The sequence below is a fragment of the Peromyscus maniculatus genome, chromosome 6 (genome assembly GCF_049852395.1).
Source record: "Peromyscus maniculatus bairdii isolate BWxNUB_F1_BW_parent chromosome 6, HU_Pman_BW_mat_3.1, whole genome shotgun sequence".
NCBI lineage: Eukaryota > Metazoa > Chordata > Mammalia > Rodentia > Cricetidae > Peromyscus > Peromyscus maniculatus.
The window spans coordinates 101,664,447-101,687,680 of NC_134857.1; the positions used below are offsets into that span (position 1 = coordinate 101,664,447).

Consider the following 23,234-nt stretch of genomic DNA (forward strand, 5'->3'; position numbering starts at 1 on the left):
CAGGCTTATTACTAACTCTTACATTTAAATTAACCTATAATTCTTATCTATGTTTAGCAATGTGGCTTGGTACCTTTTCTCAGTACAACATTCTCATCTTGCTTCATCTGCATCTGGCTGGTGACTCCTGACTCTGCCCTTCCTCTTCCCAAAATACTCAGTTTGGTCACCCTCCCTATACTTCCTGCCTGGCTACTGGCCAGTCAGTGTTTTATTAAACCAATCAGAATGACAAATCTTTACAGTGTACAAGAGGATTATCACATAGCATTTCCCCCTTTTGTTTAATTAAAAAGAAAGGTTTTAACTTTAGCATAGTAAGATTATTTACAACAAAAACAGTTATTAAGTAAGAATTACAGTAGCACTAATCCATTTGCATTTGGCAAAATTAAAGAAAATACTTAATTATCTATCTTATCTTGGTGAGTCTAAAGTTTTGTATCTAATTCACTTTCTAGTATAACTAAGGAAAACTATAATTATAACTATTTAGTCTTCAACTCCATCAAAGACCCCAAAGGGTGAAATGTTACCTAATGACAGGGACCTCAAGCTGCCTGGACAGTCACCCAAAGGTCCTCTGTAACATTGGGGGCATCCAACTCTGGCTCACAGGCCTAGAATATCTGACAGACTTTTTCGTGAAACAGGGAATTTTGAAAGATTGTCCTACCTTGTCTTGGCAAAGTTAGGCAGTCACCTTTCTTGTGTCCTGCTGACTCAGTTTGGACAGTAATTGTCAGCAATTGAGGCAAGGGCCATTTCTTTGCCCGCATAGCTAGCTTTTGCCATAAAGAAAACAAACTGCTTATGGTGTTTCTTCAATGAAGTAGATTGGTGCTGTCAGGAGCAGACATATCTCATTGTCATGAAAAGCCTAAGTTCTTAAAACATTTTTTAGTTGTTGTTGTTTTGTTTTTTGATACAGGGTTTCTCTGTGTAGCTTTGGAGCCTTTCCTGGAACTCACTCTGTAGCCCAGGCTGGCCTGGAACTCAAAGAGATCTACCTGCCTCTGCCTCCTGAGTAAATGCCATATTCTATAGGTCTTTGAAGTGTTTGAAGCTTGCCTTTCTACCTGAAAAATATCTCTGTATGACCTTGGAAACATAACATAACTCCAAGTTTGCTATTATAGATGACTATTCATCTGTATTTCTTAATTATATATTACATTTTTAAATAAGCTGTATAAACATAATACCCTAAACAAGAGTAATATACGTAAAGTATAACAAAATTAACTTTAAATTTATACCAATAAAGCAAAATCCATACCAATGTAAAATATATAAGATTAATAGTTGTTCTTTTGATTAAGGTAGATTCAATAATCCACCCTTTTGTCTTACCACTTCTATGTCCCCTCTTCTTCTCTTCAAAACAAGATCCCTGAATCTAATCTCCTTTGTTTAGCTTTTTCCCTGATCATTATCCATAACAGCTTATAACCAAACCCCCCTAAACAATGACAACTGTCCATAATTCATTTTTGGGAATGTGGGCTTAGTTCTATAGACTACTTCCTGATGATTGGGGACACTGGTAATCTTTAGGGGACCCTGAGAAAAATTCAGAATAATGGTTAAGTCTTGGCTGGAGAGTTCTGTGAGACTGGATCATCTCAGCCAGCAGCCTTGAAGACTTTCTGGATGCAAAACTCAAAGGAAACTGTAATAGAAGCACTATGAAACATTGGATCATCTGGGCCATCTGTTTCCCATTGGAGATTTTTCAGGGGGTATTCCTGAGAAAACCTGATTTTTCTAAACCCAGAATGAATTCAGAGCCTCTCATTTCCTGTGGAAATAAAAGCATAACTCTTCTCCAAAGTAACATATCTTTTGACTTAAATTTTGAAGTCAAGGTATTCTCTAAATATATAGGTTGGATTAAACTAGCAACATTTATAATCAAATGTTTCTTAGCAGCTGTTGCTCCTTAGCTGCCAAACAATTCAAAGACAACACAATAACATATTGTATCCAGACTCTGTGTATTTTCCATCTTTACATGACTTTTTTTAATCCTACTCCCTTTTTAAGGACTTTATTATTTTAAAACTATATTTTTATATAAAAATATTTCTTCTTTATGACTGTCTATACCGTCTCTTTACTCTCCCAAGTAAACATACTGTAAACTCTTTAGAGGTTTTTCTTTTTTTTCTTTTTTATCTGAATCTGTCTTTACTGCATATCTCTGTCTTTTTCTGACCACGTAAGTCTTTAATCTGCTAATCAGGCTTGGCTAGGACCAAAGCTGCAGCTTTGGTGACTGGTTCTACCCCATGCCTTGGTTCTGAGTGCTTAGCTCCATGGTGGAGGTAATGGCGGGAGCCACATTTAACACACCAACTCTGGGGAGTTTTGGGGTCCATACTGCCACAGAGTAGTGCATCACCTGCTGCTCTTTAAGTGTTTGGTAGCAGGGCCTCTTAAAAGAGTCATAGGTTGTGGTTTTTGACAGAATGCTGAGTCAGGAAGCCATCTCTTAAAGGAGCCATGTCTCTGCTCGCTGCCAGTAAACAGAGCCTATTGGAGGAAAGATGGTTACCAAGAAGCCAAGTTTGATCCCATTTTTATGTGTTTAGAATCCTTTTTTAAGCTTTTTCAAGCTTCATGTGTAGAAATTCTTACTGAATGTTTGGGTGCCATATGTAAATGGAAGTTTCTGTCCCACCAGCAACTCCCAAATACCCAGCAGCCACTTCCCAAATAATTGACTTGGAGACTTAATATTACTTATAAATGCTTGACCAGTAGCTCAGGCTTATTACTAACTCTTACACTTAACCCATAATTCTTATCTATGTTTAGACACGTGGAACATCCTAATCTTGCTTTGGTCACCCCGCCTATGCTTTCTGCCTGGCTACTGGCCAATCAGTGTTTTATTAAATCAATTTGAGTGACAAATCTTTACAGTGTACAGGAAGATTATCCCACAGTACCCCCCGCCCCCATCTAGCCACTTTCTGCCTTTGCTCCCTGGAGGAGTAAAAGCACACAAGTACATACAGATCCCTGGGTTAGGATTGCTTAGTTACATTCAAACTGCTTCCAAAACAGTAGAGCAGTCATCATTTCTATAGCCCAGATTACAAATGCTACATCTTTTACTCTTTCGGAGAAGTATTTATACCAGTTAGCTTAAATTTGAAGGACTCTAGATAATAGAAATACAGCCAGCATTTTGTTTGTTTGATTATCTATCTATCTATCTATTTATCTATCTATTTATTTATTTGTTGAGACAGGTTCTTGCCTAGCTTAGCCAGCCTAGAACTCATGTAACTCAGACTTGTCCGGAACTTGTGGCAATCCTCCTGCCCCAGTCTCCGGAGTGTTGAAATTACAAGCATGAGCCATCCTTCCTGGTTTACTACTTGCCTTTTAAATAGTAAGGCATGGCCTCGGGAGGAATGCCGGACCAGGTACTGAAGTCTAGTCAAGATGGCAGGGGGAGGTTGTAGGGTGTTGGTCGAGGCGAACATGGAAGTCTGAAGTCATTAGAAACTCAGTCAGGCAGAATGGGGCGGACTGCCGCAGTTGCAGTGGCGTTTGCCAGTGGGGTTCCCAGCTCCCTGGGAAAATGTGCCTGTGCTGACCCCAGCAGCACTTCCTTCTCACAGCAAACCTGTAGGGCTGCATTCTCTGCAGGGGAGGATTGATGGGGACACACCGGTTGCAGACAGATGTAGCCCCCTGTCCCCAGCCAGCTCTGTGGTCTCAATCATCTTTAAACCCCTGCTTCCCGCAGCCTCACCCCCGCCCCATTTCTAGCCTCCAGTGCCCCCAGCTAAGAGAACAAGTAGAACCACATTTTAAATGAAATGTAGCTTTCTTTCCCCAGCCACCCCCCACCCTCACCCCCACCCCCACCCCTGTTGACATGTCTCCCTCAGGAATTCAATGAAGGGCCTGTCTGGTATCACCCTGTCACTCAGACCCTGGGCCCCACGCTCTGCAGGCGGGGTGGCCCCCAGCCCCTCCTCAGGTGTGCACTTCACCACGTCCCTGCCCTTCTTCTCCCACCCCACCCCTGACCCAGCCAGGCCACAGTCTATGATACTCAGGCAAAATGACTCTCTGTCTTATCCCTTCTCCCAGGGCATCTGTATGCAATATCAGCTGAGGATGTTAAAGAATAACCAAAAAATAAACAGCCAAATGGGGTTTCACTCTTGGGATAAGAGCCCAGGTATTTATTGAGTGCCTAGAATCATTCAACACATTTACTGAGGCCTCGATACCATGCCAGGCCTTACTACGGGGTATCAAAAAGAGAGAGAGAGAGACAGAGAGACAGAAAGAGAGAGAGACAGAGAGAGAGAGAGAGACAGAGAGAGAGAGAGAGAGAGAGAGAGAGAGAGAGAGAGAGAGAGAGAGAGAGAATGACCTCGCAGTCTTACCTCTGTGTACCCAACATGGCTAGGTGGAACAAGGGATGCAGAAAAGCAGGACCCATAGTCCTCACCCCTTGGACAACCGTGTTTGCACTGTATACATGCAGCCTACTGTGTGCAGACTACCGTAGTGAGAACCTGTAAGGCTGTATCTAAAGGCTGTTCTCTGTAAGACAGGAGAACAGTCGAGCTGTTTGGAAAACGGCAGGGCATATGTGTCACCCAAAGGAAAGGAAGACAGAGGTGAAACACAGTGCCTTCTCTCGGGCCCTGCTACTCCAGGGGAACCCTACGTTCAGGTCGCCCCAAAGTCCTTGGAAGTGTCCTGTGCAAAGCTGAGTGACAGTGGGTGACCCACTGACGTAGCTCTCAAAGGCACCCTTCCTGACAGAAGACTGCTGTACGGAAATCAGGGCCAGTTGGCCCTGGCTTAGACATTGGCTGATCTGTGGGCTCGACCCCTGCCCTTCAGTGGGAAGCCATCATTGGCAGCATGGATCTGGTCCAGTCACCATACGGGAACATCGTATCCCTGAAACAGCAATGGAGGTTATCAGGGGCTTGCCTGGCAAGGGGAAGGTTGGGGTGGGAGGTGGAGTTCACTATGGAGCTGGAGTCAGAAGGAGCAGGGGTGTGGGGAAAGCATGGCCCCTTGGAGAAACACTCAGATCTTAGCAAGGCACTGGGCTCCTGGAGAATTTGGGCCAGGATGACATTGCATATCCCAGGCCTTTGCTTTCATGTTGCAGTGACTTCCAGAAGCTGGGCCTGTGGGCTTTTCTCTGGCCAGCATCTCCTAAACTGTCACAGTAGCCAGCTGGAGGCTGACACTGGCCAGGAAGTGAGAGAAGAGGCAGGGCCTGGCTGAATCCTCCAGGAGGGGTGGGGATGACGTTAATGCTGTCAGGATAAACATGTATTGAATAGTAACTACTTTCAGGGCTGGGGTTAAGAGCTTCGGGGTCCTTTCACAGCTTGTCACCCCTACAACATCTAGTCAATGTGGTGACCGCGATCGCATGGGGAGAGGCTGGTCACCTGCCCCAGCGACACCTTCACAGTAAGTAGTGCTTTATTTGATGCCTCTTTGAAGAAGAGTTCCTGCTTCTAAAGGTTTTGAGTCGAGTTGGAGAGAATGTGGCTAAGGCTGACCAAGACGAGCCTGGGCAATAGGCCCGAAACTCCCCATTACATGAAGCTCTTCTTGCCCTGAATCACCCCATTCGTGCCAATGTGCAGAGTTTCGACCCTGGGCTGAGCTGACAGGAACCACAGAAGGGTCCTGGTCCCAATCATAACTGCAGCGAGGGCAGAGCACACATCTCCAATCCCAAAGCAGCTTCTTCCTTTCCTGAAAGAATTCTTTTTGCTAGTGTATATTCGTTGTACGAAGTGTTGGATTTCATGAGGACATTTCTCCTCAGTTATATTGTGAACTTTAACCATATTCCTTCACCACTGCCCACCTCTCTCTCTCTCTCTCTCTCTCTCTCTCCCTCCCTCTCTCTCTCTCTCTCTCTCTCTCCCTCCCCCCCCATGTAAATAAATATATAATATTTGTCTTCTGGGTCTGATTTACTTTGTTTAATATAATGATAGCTAATTCTGTGTATTTTCCTGCAAATGACATAATTTGGTCTTTTTGAGAAAGAGAGACAGAATCACATTTCTTTATCCATTGTTGTTGATGTTGATGGAAGCCGAGGCTGACTCCATAACTTCTCTCTTGTGAATAGTGATGCCATATTCATGGATGAGCAGATTCTCTGGATTCCGTTGGGCATACTCACAAGGAGTGGGGCATAGCGATCATATGGTCAATAGAGTTTCAGTTTGGGGGTTTTGTTGTTTTGTTTTGTTTTAGAGACAGGGTTTCTCAGTATAGCCCTGGCTGGCGTGGACTCGCTATGTAGACCAGGCTGGCCTCTAACTCACAGAGATCCACTTGCCTCTGCCTCCCAAGGAGTTCTGGGATTAAAGGCATGCACCACCATGCCAGGCTGACCAAGTTTCAGTTTTTTGAGCATTCTGCATACCGGCTTCCACCGTGACAGCACTAGTTTACATTCCTACCTGGTAACGGATAAGGATTCCTGTTCCCCGCATCCTCGCCAGCATGTGTTGTTTTAAAAGTTTGACTGGTGAAATGGAACCTCCGTGTACTTTTGATTTGCATTTCTCTGGTGGCTAAAAACATTTTAAGGTTTTTATGATGTATCGAGGGTGGGGACACATTGCAGCATGTCTGTGGGCGTGAGAGGAGACAGTTCCTAAGAGTCAGTTCTCTCCATCCACCACGTGTGTTCCAAGGAATGAACTCAGGGCATCAGGCTTAGCGGCAAGCACCTGTCCCAATGAGCCGTGTTGCCAAATAAGATGCTGAGCATGCTTGCACGCAGCTATTGATAATCTATACTTCATCTTGCTGTTTATTTGCCCAGTTACTGATTGGGTTATTTGGGGTTGGTGTTTAGTTATTTGAATTCTTTAAATAGTCTAGGTCAGTGATTCTCAACCTGTGGGTCGAGACTCCTTTGGGGTGTCAATGACCTTTCACAGGGGTCATATATCAGATATCCTGCATATCGGATATTTATATTAAGAGTCATGGGCCGGGCGGTGGTGGCACACGCCTTTAATCCCAGCACTCGGGAGGCAGAGCCAGGCGGATCTCTGTGAGTTCGAGGCCAGGCTGGGCTACCAAGTGAGTTCCAGGAAAGGCGCAAAGCTACACAGAGAAACCCTGTCTTGAAAAACCAAAAAAAAAAAAAAAAAAAAAAAAAAAAGAGTCATAGCAGTAGCAAAATTACAATTATGAAGTAGCAGCAAAAAAAAAAAAAAAAATTATGGTTGGGGGAGTCACCACAACATGAGGAACTGTATTAAAAGGTTGCAGCATTAAGAAGGTTGAGAAGCACTGGTCTAGATATTAATACTCTATCAGATATATGGCTGGCAAAGATTTCCTCCCATCTCTATGCTGTCCCTTGGCACAGTTAACTATTTACTTCACTATGTAGATTTTTAACTTCATGGAATCCCATTTATCAATTCTTGGAGTTACTTCTTGGATGATTGGGGTCCCTGCCAGAAAGTCCTTTCTTGTGCCTATATCTTGAAGTGTTTCCGTCTAGTATTTTCAGAGATGCAACCTTTACTAAGATCTTTGACCCATTTAAAATGACCTTTTGTGCAGGGTAAGAGATATGGATCCAACTTCATTCTTCCGTCCAGTTTTTCCCGCTCCATTTGCCGAAGAAACTGTTTTATTCTCCAATGTATATGCTTGCCAGCTTTGCCAAAACAGCAGGTGGCTATAGTTGTATGTATGGGTTTGATTCCGGCTGCTCTCTCTATCCCGTTGGCTACTGCTTGGTTTTTATGCTAGTAACCATTCTGTGTTTGTTACTATGGCTCTGTTGTATTACTTGAGTTCTTCATCCACAACATTGCCTTGGCTATTTGAGGTTCTTTTGCTTACGTATGAAACCCGGGATTATTGTTTTTTCTAATTATGTGAAGAATGTCATTGGAATTTTTATGAGAATGACATTGAACCTATATATTACTTTGTGTCTTTTTCGTGGTATTAATTCTGCCTGTCCAGGATCATAGGAGATTTTTTTTTCCAGCTTCTAGTGTCTTCTTCAACTTATTACTTCAGATTTGAAAGGTTTTATTATGGAGGCATTTTGCCTTCTTCATTAGGTTTACTCTACGATGTTTTGTTTGTTTGTTTGTTTGTTTGTTTGGTTGGTTGGTTTGGTTTGATTTGGATGCTACTGCAAATGGGGTTATTTTTCTGATTTCTGTCCCAGCATGCTTGTTATCATACAGAAAGGCCACTGATTTCGTAGCTTTTAGTTGATTTTTTTAATCCTCCTGTATTTTGTAGGAAGTTATCAGAACCATGACTTTTCTGGGGGAGTATATAGGTAAGCAGGGTTTTCCAGCCTTAGTAGTTATTTATTATGTGGCGCCATTTACCTTGCGAGAGAAACACAAAGTACATTAGTGGAGAGTAAAGAAGGGTGTGGAATAGGCCTACTGGAAGCAAATGGTGTGTGAGAAGGGGCGGGCAAATGGGTGGAATCTGCTTTTACGGGTCCCCCTGAGCATGCGTGCATGGGCCTATGCAGCTACACCACGCATGCGCACGTGGCCATGCTGCGTAAATTACATGATCATGTGGTGCACGTAGTACATAGGATGTGAGGCCCTGGGATAATTAAGCATCTTGTAGCTGAGGGAGTGGCTAGGAATCGTAACAAGTACCACTGACATTGGCAGGGACAGGAGAGTCTTTGGGGAGGAATAATTGTTTTGTACACTATGAATGTTTAGCAATGTCACTGGCCTCTCCCCACTGACACTGCCCGAAGATGTCTCTAGATGTTGCCAGACACTCCTCCAGAGCCCAACCCCCCCGCTGTAGTTCTTTACCCTTCACTCTCTTGAAAGCCACGGTCTCAGACCAACCCTAAAAAGCACCGGATACCCCGCTCACCCTAGGCTAACTCCTCACCTTTGTACCTTCCCACACTGTGCCCAGGCTCTTCAGCCACAAGTGGTGTGAGGTGTGGGTGACAGACACTGGCAACAGCCTCAGTCTCCAAGATGTCCCCCAGGAAGCCAAGCACACCCCACCCCCACCCACCCCTTCTAAGAGTCACGTAGAAGTATTTCCAGTCAATTCTAGATGCTGTTCTTATTTTAACCCACCCCCTTCAGCGCCCTACTCTTTCTTCTGTTCATACGCAGGAAGAGGATTACAAATCCGAGACATCCTAAAAGATGAGGAGACCCTGACGCTATTTCTCACAAGAAACATTGGCCTGTCTGACTCCGTTGCCCATCTTCTGGTCAACTCCCAAGTTCGTGTGGAGCAGGTGAGGACCATTGAAGAGAGGGGGAAGGTACCGAGCCTGAGAAAGACAAGGGAGATGTTCTCTCTTTTCCCTTGTGTTTCCATATTCAGAATTCATGGCGCATGCTCCATATTCAGGGACATACCTGAGGTTAGTGAGTCAAACAAGCATCTGATCACAGGACTCTGAAACATCCCTGGTACCCATAAGACTCACCAGGATTTTGAAAAGGAAGGAAGCAGAGAAATCATGAGGCTGAGCCTACCCTGTGGAGTGGAGAAGCCTTGCCATTTATTAACTAATCAAATCTTCAAGGACAGCTGTAGATATTGCAGTGGTATGGGTGAGACAGACAAAGCCCCCTGACTCAGGATACTCACATCCCAGAGGAGGGTTGATGGAAACGGAAACTTCTGTTGTGTTTCCTGGATGTCAGGAGTCATTGTGTGAAGATAAGAGTACCCTTCCTCAGTAGGAAGCTGACCTGTAAGTACTTGAGGGAAGGGATGCAGGCAAGAACATGAGCACATGTGTGTGCATGCGTGTATGTGTGTGTGTGTGTGTGTGTGTGTGTGTGTGTGTGTGTGTGCATTGTGGTGTGTGTATATATGTGTGTGCATGTGCGTGCGTGTGTGTGTGTGTGTGTGTGTGTGTGTGTATGTGTGTGTGTGTGTGTGTGTGTGTGTGTAGAGAGAGAGAGAGAGATGGCCTAGTGGATCATAGCACACACTGTTTTTGCAGAGGTCATGTGGCAGTCTGAATAAGAATGGCCTTCATTGCCTCATATATTTGAATGCTTAGTCACTAGAATGGGGAACTGTTTGAAAGGATTAGAAGGATTAGGTATGGTCTTGTTGGAGGAAATGTGTCACAACGGTTGGGATTTGGGGTTTCGAAAGCCCATGCCAGGCCCAGTTTCTGCCTGCCTGCCTGCCTGCCTGCCTGCAGATCAGGATGTAGCTCTCTGCTATTGCTCCTGTTCCATGTTCCCTGCCATGATGATAATGGACTAACCTCTGAAACTTTAAACAACCCCCCCCCAGTGAAATGCTCTCTTTTATAAGAGTTGCCTTGGTCATGGTGTCTCTCCACAGCAGTAGACAGTGTCTAAGACAGTACCCAAGTGTGATTCCCATCACCCAGACCAGTAGGCTGGCAGCTTCCTTTGACTCCAGCTTCTGGAGGAAACAACACTGCCGGCCTCCTTTTGCACCTGCTCACACGAACACATCTGTACACAGATAGATGTACACACCCGCCTATAATTAAAATAGGTCTTAAAAGAAGAAGTGGGTGAAGCTGGGTGGTGGCGCACACCTTTAATCCCAGCACTCGGGAGGCAGAGGCAGGCGGATCTCTGTGAGTTCTAGGCTAGCCTGGTCTACAGAGTGAGTTCCAGGATAGCCAGAACTGTTACACAGAGAAACCATCTTGGAAAAACAAAATAAACATCAACAACAACAAAAAAAACTGGGTGAACAGAAGTTGGCTCTCATAGTTGCCACATCTGGCAAGGGCAGCAGATGGACCACCTCTGTATTCCTGGGCCACTTGCTTACCAGTGCCAGACATGCCCATTCTAGACATTTCTGACCACTCCACAAATTTATTTCATTCATGTTATAATTTCCTATACTTACACAAATAGGTGACTTTCATACCTGTTTGCTCCTTTGTCCCTCACAGTAGTCCTGAAGTGAACACAAAGATGGGGAAACTGAAATGCCTAAATGATGGAGTTATTCTGCACACAGCTGTACAACTCAGTCCTCAGAGGCCAAGTGAAATACAGGGCTTCCCATTGTGAGAGCCACTGAGCTGGCTCTTGGAGTCCAGTGGTCATTAGCACGGGTGACACAGGAGTACCTATTAGAAACGCACGTTCTCAGGACCTGCCAGCTCAGTCAGTCCATAGTGTCAGGTACAGCTCAGCTGTGTGTGTTAGCAAGCTTCCCAGGAGACTGACAAGCTCGGGGGTGAGGGCCACTGCTCTCGTCCTGGCTCCCTCCTGGCTAGACGTGACTCCAGGGAAGACCAAAACATAAGCAGAGCATTTCAAATCATGAGCCAGTCTGGAGATGAAGGTCTGCAGAGGGTGCTGTTATCTGAGCCCAGATGAGAGAGGGAGGCCCCTTCCCACGTGGTGGGGACAGCTGATGAAGGGGTTTTTATGCTGGTTCCCTGAACCACCACGAAGGAGCCCATGCCGGCTTCCTGGCCATCTAGACCCTATGCCTGGAAACAGACAAGCAAAGCAGAATCTGTTCTTGATGAGGCCCAGAGAAGTGGGCCTGGCTGCCTGGCACTGCCTGGCTTCTGTCTTCACCACAGGGGAGGTGTCATCAGCACCGATGGCTCATTTTTCCCGTTTGCTTTTTCCTCAGGCCATAAAACTCCAGTCCTGGCAATGCCTGAGACAATTTCCAGTTGGTAATAAAAGGGAGGCGGAGATAAGGGTTGGAATTTAGGGGAAATTTCCTTCAAGTTTGTACAGTCGTGACCTTTGGAGTTCCAGGGGCTGCCCTTTTGACACCAGGACTGAGGCCCTTCAGAGACAAGGAGCCAGGGTCACCAGGTTGTATCGCTAGTGGATGCTGAGCTGGAGTAGCCAACGCTCTCAGATCAGCAAGTTCCACAGCTTCCCTCTCCCTACCTCGAGGCCAGTCACAGCCCACACCCAGCTCCCACTGTATCTATCTATCTCCCAGGCCTCACTTCTCAGCTGGTCAGCTATCTCCGCCCATCTCGGCTTCCGCCCCATCTAGCTCTGTGACCTTTAGCCAACATGACCATTAGAACTTGCAGCCACGAAGCCAATATGTCTTTTTGGTGTCCCTTGCGGAAGCTGTGATTGATCGTCCTTACTCATCAAGAACGCTTTATTTTTCACCATCGGTAGATTTTTCCTTTTGAGCCTTTCTTCCCGGCATATGAGCACAGCTCTGGAGGGCATCTTAACACTTCTTTCTGTAGGCAGGGTTTTCCTGTCCTGCATTGGCTCTCAAATAAACACCCTGAGGCTTATATTAATTATAAATGCTCCGCCAATCGCTCAGACTTATTACTAACTGGCTCTTACATTTTAAGTTAACCCACAATTCCTTATTTATGCCCTGCCATGTGGTGGTGGTACCTTTATTAGCCTGGCATGTTCATCTCCTGCTCCTTCTGCATCTGGCTGGAGACTCAAGACTCTGCCCTTCTTCCGCCCAGCATTCTCTCTGTGTCAGGCTATCTCGCCCAGTCTCTTCCTGCCCAGCTACCGGCCAATCAGCTTTTTATTGACAATGAGAGCAATACGTATTTACAGTGTACAAAGATTGTTCCACAGCATTTCTTTCCATATGGGGAATCATTGACTCATTCTGTCTCATTCCCAACTGCCTGACCTTGAAAATTCCTACACACACTTTAGGACCCGGTTCAGATGTTGCTTCCTCCATGGAGATGCTCACAAGCCTCCTTTCTTTGTCCAATCCTCACTTTTTCTTACTCACCAAAGAGTAAGTGTTGGTGAGTCCCCAGGAGTCAGATCTCTGCAAGGCCCACGTACTCTGTAACATCAGGCCACATCAGCCACACACTGGAACATCAGGACCACTCTATGCCTATTTCCTCACTTGTAAATGCAAATTCAGGAATGCCTATCACGTGTGGTGGTTATAAGGAGAGATCGAAAAGAATCAATATACACAAGGCACTTAGAATGTTGCCAGACACAAGATAAATACTGAATAAGCACCAAGGACTTGGTCATTGTTGGTTTTGTGACAGGCTGCCATGTAGCCCAGGCTGGCCTCAAATTCACGGTTAGCTGAGGATGGCCTTGAATGTCTGATCTTCCGCCTCCACCTCCTCAGTGCTGGGATTATAGGCCAGGCATGTGCACCATGCCCTGTAAATTCTAGAAACTTTCACAGCTGCCTTACTGCCCTCTCCCCACCCCCTCTCTCCCCACCCCCTCTCTCCCCTCCCCCTCTCTCCCTTCCCCCTCTCTCCCCTCCCTCCCTCTCCCCTCCCCCTCTCTCCCCTCCCCCTCTCTCCCCTCCCCCTCTCTCCCCTCCCCCCTCTCCCCACCCCCTCTCTCTCCCCCTCTTTCTTCTATGTTGGGTTTGAACCCACGGTGTCACACAATTGGGTGGATTTTCTGCTGCCATGCTTTACCTTAGCCCTGCCTGACCTTTCTGATTCTCCTTCCGTGTTCTAGCTTTTGCTCTGTTTGTTCTTACACTTACCCTGTCTAAATGCCCATATTTCTAGCTAGTTAGAGAGCTCTTCAAAGGACAGAGAGCCTGTATTATTCACCTCTGTGCCTCCAGTCACTAACTTAGCCCCTCCCTGTACAATGGGAGTTCAGTGAGAAAATAAGTGATGGAATGAGGGGGAGTCTTGTGGAATCCCCATTTGTTAGCTGTTCTGATTGGTTTTCTGTCAAATTGGCACAAGCTAGAGTTATCTCAGAAAAGGCCTCCCTAGGATCAGGCTGTAGCCTACTCTGTAGGGCGTTTTCTTAATTAGTGATCAATGAGGGAGGGCCCAGCCCATTATAGGTGGTGCCATCCCTGGGTTGGTAGTTCTGGGTTCTATGGGAGAGCAGATTGAGCAAGCTCTGAAGAGCAAGCCAGTCAACAGCACCCCTCCATGGCGCGCTCATCTGCTCCTGTCTCCAGGTTCCAGCCCTGTTTGAGTTCCTGTCCTGACTCCTTCTATGGACTATGATGTGGAATTATAAGCCCAATAAACCATCCCCTTGCCTCTCCAAGTTGCTTTGGTCATGGTGTTTTATCAAGCTGTAGTAGTCCTAACTGAGACAGTCCCCCTCATATTGGCTTGTAAGCAAGACCATGGAGCATTTTCTTCTTTGCTGATTGATGTGGAAGGGCCCAGCCTACTGGGAGCAATGTCATCCTTGGGCTGGTGGTCCTGGGTGTATAAGAAAGCAAGCTTAACAAGGCATAGAGAGCAAAGCTACTAAGTAGCACTCTTCCATGCGTGGTTTCTGCTTCAGCTCCCACCTCCAACTTCCTGCCTTGAGTTCCTGACCTGACTTCCATTCATGATGGACTGTAAACTATAAAATGAAATAAACATTTTCTTCCCCAGGTTACTTTTGGTCATGGTGTTTTATCATAGTATTGAAAGCAAACTAAGACACTAGCTAATACTTATGTATGTTATTGCCTGGTCCCCATTCCTCCTCTGGAGTATGAGAAGATCAGACAAATAAGCTTATTTGAGGATGGGTTTGCCCAGAGATCCGAATGAGGTGGGGGCAAAGGCAGAATGATCTGTGGGTACACTCCCATTACAGGCCCCAGATGGACCATCCACAGCTGATCCACCATCAGCCTGTGCCTCATGGAGGGATCGGTGTAGTCTCAACACTTCCCTGGGGATAACAGCCTGGGTCTGCTCTGCTTTCCAGTGTGGAGACCTGTGTGATTAGAAGCTACATGGTGTCTTTGAGGCCCAGTCTTATGAATTTGTTCAAGTACAATGTAGTTGGTTGTTTTTAGTCTTTGCTCTTTGCAGGACTTGCCACCCAGCTCCCAAATAAATCACACAGAGACTTATTATTACTTATAAATGCCTGGCCTTAGCTTGGCTTGTTGCTACGCAGCTTTTCTTAACTTAAATTATCCCATCTACCTTCTGCCTCTGGGCTTTTTCCTTTTCTTACTTCTGGATATCTTACTTTCACTCTTACTCCAAGACTGTCTGTGTGGCTGGGTGGCTGGTCCCTGGCATCCTCCTCTCCTGCTTTTCTTGCTCCTTAATCTACTCCTCCCAGATTTCTCCTCCTATTTATTCTCTCTGCCTGCCAGTCCCTCCTATCCTTTCTCCTGCCTTGCTATTGGCCATTCAGCTCTTTATTAGACCATCAGGTGTTTTAGACAGGCAAAGTAACACAGCTTCACAGAGTTAAATAAATACAACATAAAAGAATGCAACACATCTTTGCATTAAAACAAATTCCACAGCATAAACAAATGTAACACATCTTAAATTAATATTCCACAACAGTATAAAGCCTCAAACTCTAGGGTGCTAGGAAACACTCCAGGCAACCAAGAGGCCCTGACCAGGGTTGGGACCTCTTTTTCATCTGAGCCATGGAGGCCATCAGAGTTGTGTTCCAAGTCATTGTCAGTGAGCTTCTAGGAGGTATGGTATGTGGTAAAAATACGGGTTATATATTTGATGCTGAATTTCAGATAAACAAAATTTTCAGCATAACTTTGGAATTAATTTGAGACATACTAAAAGTTATTTGTTATTTATTTGAAATTCAAATTAATTTAACTGTACCAGGTATGATGGCTTACTCCTGTAATGTCAGGTTACTGAAACAGAAAAATTACCTAGGCTTCAGAGTAAGATCCAGATTAGCCTGGGCTAGAGCAAGACCCTGCCTCAAATAATCAAGCAAACAAAAAAACAATAACAAAACCAAAACCAAACTGATCTAGGCATCTGATGTTCTTATGTAGTAAATCTAGTGAGAAGAAGTTGGTTGTTGTCATTATAAATGTATTTTTACCACTTTGCCACTGGGAGAGAGTCTCGATGGCACCTTAGTGTCCCTTTCAGAGGAGATCTCTCAATTTTTAAAAGCTTTCTGATAAAGTGAGGTTTGAGAGAGGATTTAGATTTTTATTACTGCTATAACAAATGACCACAAACTTAAAGGCTTAAGACAACACAGGTTTATTATCTTATGATTCTTGAGGTCAGAAGTCTGAATGTCAAGGTACCATTAAGTCACAGTCTTTACCGGGATGTCTAAAGGAACACCTTTTCTCACCCTATGCAGTGATATACTGTGTACCCTAATAAACTTGCCTGGGGATCAGAGGACAGAACCAGACACTAGATTAGACATAGAGGTCAGGCAGTGGTGGCACACACCCTTAATCCTATCACTGGGGAGACAGAGATCATCTGGATCTCTGTGAGTTCAAGGCCACACTGGAAACATAGCCAGGGAGTGGTGGCACATGCCTTTAATCCCAGTACTGGGAAGCACACACGCCTTTAATCCCAGGAAGTGATGTCTGGGCAGAGAAAGGTATATAAGGCATGAGGAAACAGGAACTCACTCTCTTTAGACTGAGGTTTACACAGAGGTAAGAACTAGTGGCTGGCTGCTCTAAAGCAGTTGAGCTGAGATCCTTTCCAGTGAGGACTCAGAGGCTTCCAGTCTGAGGAAACAGGATTGGCTGAGGAGTTGGCGAGGTGAGGTTGGCTGTGGCTTGTTCTGCTTCTCTGACCTTTCAGCTTTCACCCCAATATCTGGCTCTGAGTTTTTTATTATAAGACCATCTAAGATTAGAACAACTTGCTACTCATCTTCTGCAGATTGTGCACATTCCTTAGATGAGGTCCTCTCCATCTGCAAGACGAACAATGGCCTGTCAAAGCTTTTCTCACATCATAGTACTCTAATACTGTTTCTTCTGCCTCCTTACAATTTCAAGTACCCGTCTATAACATTTAACCCTACTGGATGACTCAAATTCATCTCTGTCTTTTTTTTCCCCCAAGACAGGGTCTCTCTGTGTAGCCCTAGTTGTCCTGGAACTCGCTCTGTAGACCAGGCTGGCCTCAAATTCACAGGATCTGGCTCCCTCTGTCTCCCAAGTGTTCGGATTGAAGGTGTTTGTCACCACCGACTGCCTGGCTAATCTGTGTGTTTTAAACCAACTAGTTAGCAGGCATAATCTACCTGCTCTTTTAATTCTCTTTTCCACGGAATATGATTTGTTCGTCAGGCCTGTGGGTCAGGAAGCGGCATCTTTGTTCAGGAGGGTGGTACTATTTCCCTACACAGAGTTTTCCAGCGTCTTTTCTCCTCCCTGCAGTTTGCTTACGGAGTCCCAGACTTGGAACTGAAGAGCATTGCCTGTAGTGAGACCCTCTTGCAGCGTTTCATCATCTTCAGCCAGCATCGAGGGGCACAGACCGTGCGTGATACCCTGTGTCCCCTCTCCCAGGTCACCCTACAGTGGATAGAGGACACTCTGTATGCCAACGTGGACTTCTTCAAACTCTTCCGTGTGGTAAGGAAAGGGTTACATGCTCCCTGCTCGTAGATGATTCCTGCAGCAGGCAGGCCACTGGGGAATGGACACTGAGGAAGGTGTGAGCTTGAGGCTGATGACAAGCCTTGGAGATGCTCCAGAATCCTAGCACCCAAGGGAAAAACAGCAGTCCTTCTAGAACAGTCGCAAGGGAAAGGAGGTAGGTTCACCCCTCAGCACGTGATGTGGTAGGTGTTTGTCCACACCAACTGTGAGAAAAGCGTTCTCCACCGCCTGCAGACCAGTGGATTCCTAGCTCATGATTACAGGCAAGACAGTGACTTTTTCCTGGTCCTAATGTTCATGTATACAGCCAGGATGGTACTTCCAGGGGTGTCTAACCTTTTGACACTGTAACATGACATTATTATCTACAGGTGTATTGGGATGCCTTCATAGCTGTTTTGGTGAACCTGCAGCCTGTGGGCCACAGATTGGACATACCTGTGTATAATAGTAGGGAAATAGAAAACACTGTGCAAAACATTCATAAATTTCAGCAAATGCGTGGTTCAAGCTCCTTCCTGTGAACCTGTACTTGATCCTCAAAGGTGCTCTTTCTAGATAGAAAAAAAATAGGAAATTTTATAATCTCAACATTTTGGAAAGCCTAGATCGCTAAGCCCAGCCTTCTGCTCTAAAACTGTATGTAGTCCAGACTCCCGGGGCCTGTGAGAGTCTCCTCTTCTTTTGCTGGAAGGATGTGGTAGAGCACAGACGTGTCAACCTTTAGGAAGCGTGTTGTCATCAGAGGTTACTGCAACATGCAAGTTCAAGTCCCCAGCCCGCGGGTGAGGAGATGCCTCATTGCTTAGGAGATTCTGATGGGGTTCCCCAGAGGCCACACTTTGAGGAATACTCACTAGAATCCTTTGGAAAATATAAACTGCCTCTAGCACCTAATTATATATTTCTTTTTGCCTGTATTTTAATTTCTGGAACTGTACCATGAGGAATGTCAATCACTAAGATATTTTTTGAGACATTCTGGAATTAATTGTTGATTACGGAATTCACATTTTGTCTGTCTTTATGGTGGCTTTCTCAAATCCCAGTAAAGGTCTGTTCTCACCCCCTCTCTCTTGTTCTCGCTCTCACGGTCCTTGTTCTCCTACTGTCTCTCACTCTTGATCTTTCTCTCTCTCCTGCTCTCAGCTTTGTCTTTAGACTGGGGGCAGGGCTGTTGCCAAGTTGGTAAGAGTGCTTGTGTCCCATGCACAAAGCCGGGGTTAGTTCCTCAGCACATGTCAATAGCTGCAACCCAGCACTTAGGTGGTGGGGGCAGGAATGCCAGATGTTCACACTCATCTCCAGCTAGCCTAGGATACAAGAGACCTTGTCTCGGGGTAGGGGGTAGGGGATACACAGAAAAGAAAAGAAAGATAGGAGAAGAAAAGAAGCCAGATGAATTCTTTAAAATGAGTCAAATAAAATAGGCCTTGTTATTTCTGGCAGAGTTTATTTTGAATTTCCCTTGGAAGTTATTCTGCAATTTTCCCAGCTCATTGAGGGGTGGACTTCCAAAGTAGGTCAAAAGGGTCAGGACCTGAGGAGGCCACCATAAAAAGTCTAGGACCCCAGAGATGGTCTTGATGCTTCCCACACCGTGGAGAGAATTAACAGCCTGTGGTCTCTGTCCTACAGCAGACTACAAAGCAACACTTGGTCTATGGTGGGGCATGGTCTTCAATTCAGCCAGTCCTGGGTACAGCCAGATAAGATTTTGCATCTGGACAAAATTATCCATTAGTGACTAGACCTTGTGTTAGTTCTGCTTTACTGTAACACATATCTCAGTCAGTCCGAGAAAGGGTTCCCTTTGGCTCACAGGTTTAGAGATTCCAGGCTGTGGCTGATGGACTCATCACTTTTGGTCCTGTAATGAGGCAGTACATTGTGGCAGAATTCATGGTGGAACAATCCACTCATTTCTTGGCCAGGAAGCAAAGGATAAAAAGGGGAAGGGCTTGGGGTTCCCACTATACCCATCTATGGCAGACCTCCCAATAGCCTAAGGACCTCCCACTACCCCTGTCCAAGATGGAGGCCATGCCTTTAACAGATGGGCTTTGTATGACACTCAAGATATAAACTATAGTTAACCCCAAGCTGGGGCCACTGACCTGAGTGTTTACTTATCAAACAAGGAAGAACAGGAAACCTTCCTTTTGCCTTTCACTGAGTTTAGAGATCAGAAGTTTTACCAGGTAGTCTCTGTAGTTGAAGCTTTCCTGTGTCCCACCTGGCCCATGGCCAGGACAAATCTCTCTCACCCTCCAGTCCTGCAGCCGCTTGGACCCAAGTAAACACACAGAGGCTTATATTAATTAAAACTGCTCAGCCATTAGCTCAGGCCTACCACTGACTAGCTCTTACATTTATACTAACCCATAATTCTTATTTATGTTTAGTCGCATGGCTTGGTACCTCTTCTCAGTTCTGCCTCCACATCTTGCTTCCTCTGTGTCTGGCTGGTGACTCCTGACTCCGCCTTCCTCTTCCCAGAGTTCTCTTCTCTACTTATCCCACCTATACTATACTTCCTGCCTGGCTACTGGCCAATTAGGGTTTTATTTATCAACCAAATCAGAGCAACACACTTTCACAGCATACAGAAAGACATCCCCAGCAACCCTCACTGACTTAGATGGGCCCAAGGTACTTCTTTACCCCCTCTGTCCAGGTGTCTACACGTTCACAGCTGCAGCAGGTACCTGCAGGGGACGGGCACTGAGCTGAGGCCCCGGTACCAACACTGAGCCTCCTAATCTCAACTTGCAACAAGTCAACAAACCTATTGCTCAGTTTAGAAAGCCTATTGCTCAGTTTAGAAAGCCCAGCACAAACAGTACTCGTCCCCGGGAATAGCAGTTCTTGGCTTAGCTCTAGGTCGAAGCGCCAGGAAAGCTTTAACAGCTACATATGCAGCCCTGGGGATTCCGTTCAATTGAAGAGTACTTGTCTAACATGCCTAACTAGGCCCTGGGTTTGATCCCAGCACTGCATAAAACTGACCATGGCAGTGTCTACCTGTAATCCCAGTGCTTGGGGAGGTGGAGGCAGGAGGATTAGGAATGTGAGGTCATCCTTGGCTACATGGCTACATGACTAAATGAGACTACTTCAAACAAGCCCCCAACTCTGAGTCCAGAGACCCTGAGTCAGTCGTACAGGGTACAGACTGTATACTTGAATATTTCCAGAGCTTCCCAGATAATTTCAAAGTCCAGTCAGGGTCAAAAATTATGAACCTTGAACAAAAGAGTTTACCTTTACAATCTCATTTTCTGTAGACCAAACAGTAACACTTGTACCCCAAACACCTCTGGGCTTCAAGAACAGAGTGCTGCCTGCCTGCCCATTCCCTTCAACAGAGCTGCCCAGCCAAGGCAGGCCAGAGGAAAACACCCCAGTGGGAGGCATCCGGCCGCTTCAGAGACCTTGCTTGCCCTTCTCCTGATTCCTGCTTCTGCCTCAGTGAGGAGAGCGCTAACACAGAACACGTGAGCTCTTAGCAAAGAGCAAACACCCCGTCTAGTCGTCTGGTGCCCTTGAAATGTGCCTTCCCCGGGACCAATGAACAGGGCAGCTAAACATTAAAAGCAAATAAATCACTAATAAAGAACTTAAAAGAAATAGCAAGCATTAAATGAGATTTTGCTTTCATTGCTTCCTGTATCCATCCTGGGAGTGGTTTTAGGAAAATGATCCCCAGGCAGGCACAGGGTGGCCAGCCAGGGCAGACCCCGCGCCCCCACCTCCCCCGGAGGAGCATGGCTAGCCTCTGGGGCCTGGCTGTTATTGCAGCTGGTTGGCGCTCAGCCACTGCCATTCTGATGTGGGAGTGCTGGGCCAGCCCCTCAGAGGGGCTGCTTCTCGTGCACACGTAGCCCTTGTATAAATAAGGTTTTATTAAATGCCAAGTCAGTTCTCATTAACAAAGAAAGAGGAAAAATTTCGGTAAGCCATTGTGACGGCACCTGCCCCTGCTGGGCACAGAGCAAGGGTGGGGGCAGGGTGGGAGCTGCCTCCAGACCCGGGACTCTGCGGAGCTGAAGGAAACGGAGTGGGAGTCAGCACCAACTGGGAGCAGCTGTGTTTTTCCTCGGCCCTTTGGAGGTCAGAACTGAATGTTGTCATCTTCAAATAATCCAAATGCAGTTCTCTGGGCGTGGCTCCACCCGCTCCGTTCCCAGAGTCTCTGTCTCTGTCTCTCTGTCTTTGTCTCTCTCTGTCTCTCTCTCTGTCTCTTTCTCTCTCTCTCTGTCTCTCTGTCTCTGTCTCTCTGTCTCTCTCTCTGTCTCTCTCTCTCTGTCACACACACACACACACACACACACACACACACACACACACACGAACACGAACACGGAACTTGCCCATGTTCTTTTGCATGAACCCATGCACACACGTGATTGGTGACCTGGGGGGGTGGGGGTGGGGGGTGGAGAAGCACACAGCAAATCGGGTGGCTGGATTTTCTTCCAGGTTTCGCCTCTCATGGTTTCACCTGCCACTCTGTAGCTTGAAGAAGTTCATCTTCACCTGAGGCTTTTTCAGGCCAGCAGCTGGCAACTTGAAACCCAAAAGCTCAGAGCTGGGCCCAGGGCATCATTACTGCCAGCATACCTGAAATGTTCGCACCTCATAAAAAAAACGGGGCGTCACTTCAGTACTTCAGTCAGTTTCGGGTGAGGGGTTGGGCGGTTTCCCATCTGATCTGGCCCGGGTTGCGCATGCCCCTGCTGTCTCTCCTCCATCCCGTTTTCTAGCCCCCCACACCCCACACCCCCACACCCCTCGCCTTCCTGTTTTCCTTCCCACTGATGCACAGCTTTGAAATCTTGCTGAGAAGCAAGTCTGTCCCTTCAGCTTTGAATGTTCATCTGTGGAACTGAGGTGGGCGCTAAGACCTGCCATTCTGCTGGGAATTCCGAATGCCCCTCCCTTCCCCCTTCTCCATCGCTGTGGGTGAGGGAAGGCTGCCTTTTGGGTTCCTGGTTTCCCCTCTGTAAATGTTCCTGCCGTAGCACAGATTGGCTTTTTTCCCTCTCCTCCACCTCTATGCTGCTATGGCTTTTGCTTTTCTGACTCCATTGTACTCAGGTCCCTGTGACTATGGGCTGGCTGAACATTGAGTTCCTGAGAAGAAAAGGCCCAGTCTTGGGGGTCCTGACTACATGCTCCTGTCCATGTCCAGCTTCACTCTTGGCTCCGCTCTCCGAATTCCTGAGCCACCAGGAATAAACAGGGGTGGACAGCGCTTTGCCTGGTGAGAGCTGGCCTCGCTTTCTGCTCCCTGGGGTCACTGGCTGCAGTTGGTTAAATTTCAACTATGTGTTCCAATTTTCAAGTGGCTTTTTGCTATGTACAGCCCTCTGGGGGAAACCCCACATCTCCTGAGTTTGACAATAACATCTCATTAGTGACTTTACCTCCGTGATTCTCTCCCGGCCTCTTGCTGTATCTTTGTAACTTTCTCCTACTTTGGGAAGAAGGAAATCAAATCACAGTGCAAGCAGCAGTATGTGTGTATGTGTGTATGTGCATGTGTGTGTGTGTGTATGTGCATGTGTGTATGTGTATGTGTGTGTGGGGTGTGGCAGGTAGAAACAAAACTCAGGCAGCAATGGGGTTCTAAAAACCATTAAGCCACACTAGGTATATTTGGTTTACAGCATTTGTCTACATCTACCAAATCAGTGGTTATTGGGGTGGGGGGAATCCCCTTGGCAAATAGATTTTAATAAAGAAGAAAATAGAATAGAGGCTGTTTTTTTTTTTTTTAAGCAAGCATTAGGCTGATGATCTTATCATTTGCCTGTCTTGATTTCTTGTAGGCTCCAGATGTATACAGTAGGCTAGAACTTGTTTTG

At 46.2% G+C, this 23,234-nt stretch overlaps 1 protein-coding gene across 1 annotated transcript in view; it reads left to right on the forward strand.

The window, feature by feature from the left end:
* Nucleotides 1-23,234, forward strand: part of Abca4 (ATP binding cassette subfamily A member 4) — a 138,676-nt gene that overhangs the window by 13,572 nt on the left and 101,870 nt on the right. Inside the window, exons 5-6 of the mRNA XM_076574899.1 lie at nt 9,171-9,298; nt 17,140-17,337. Of these exons, the coding sequence (XP_076431014.1) occupies nt 9,171-9,298; nt 17,140-17,337 (326 nt within the window). The remainder of the gene's footprint in view (nt 1-9,170; nt 9,299-17,139; nt 17,338-23,234) is intronic.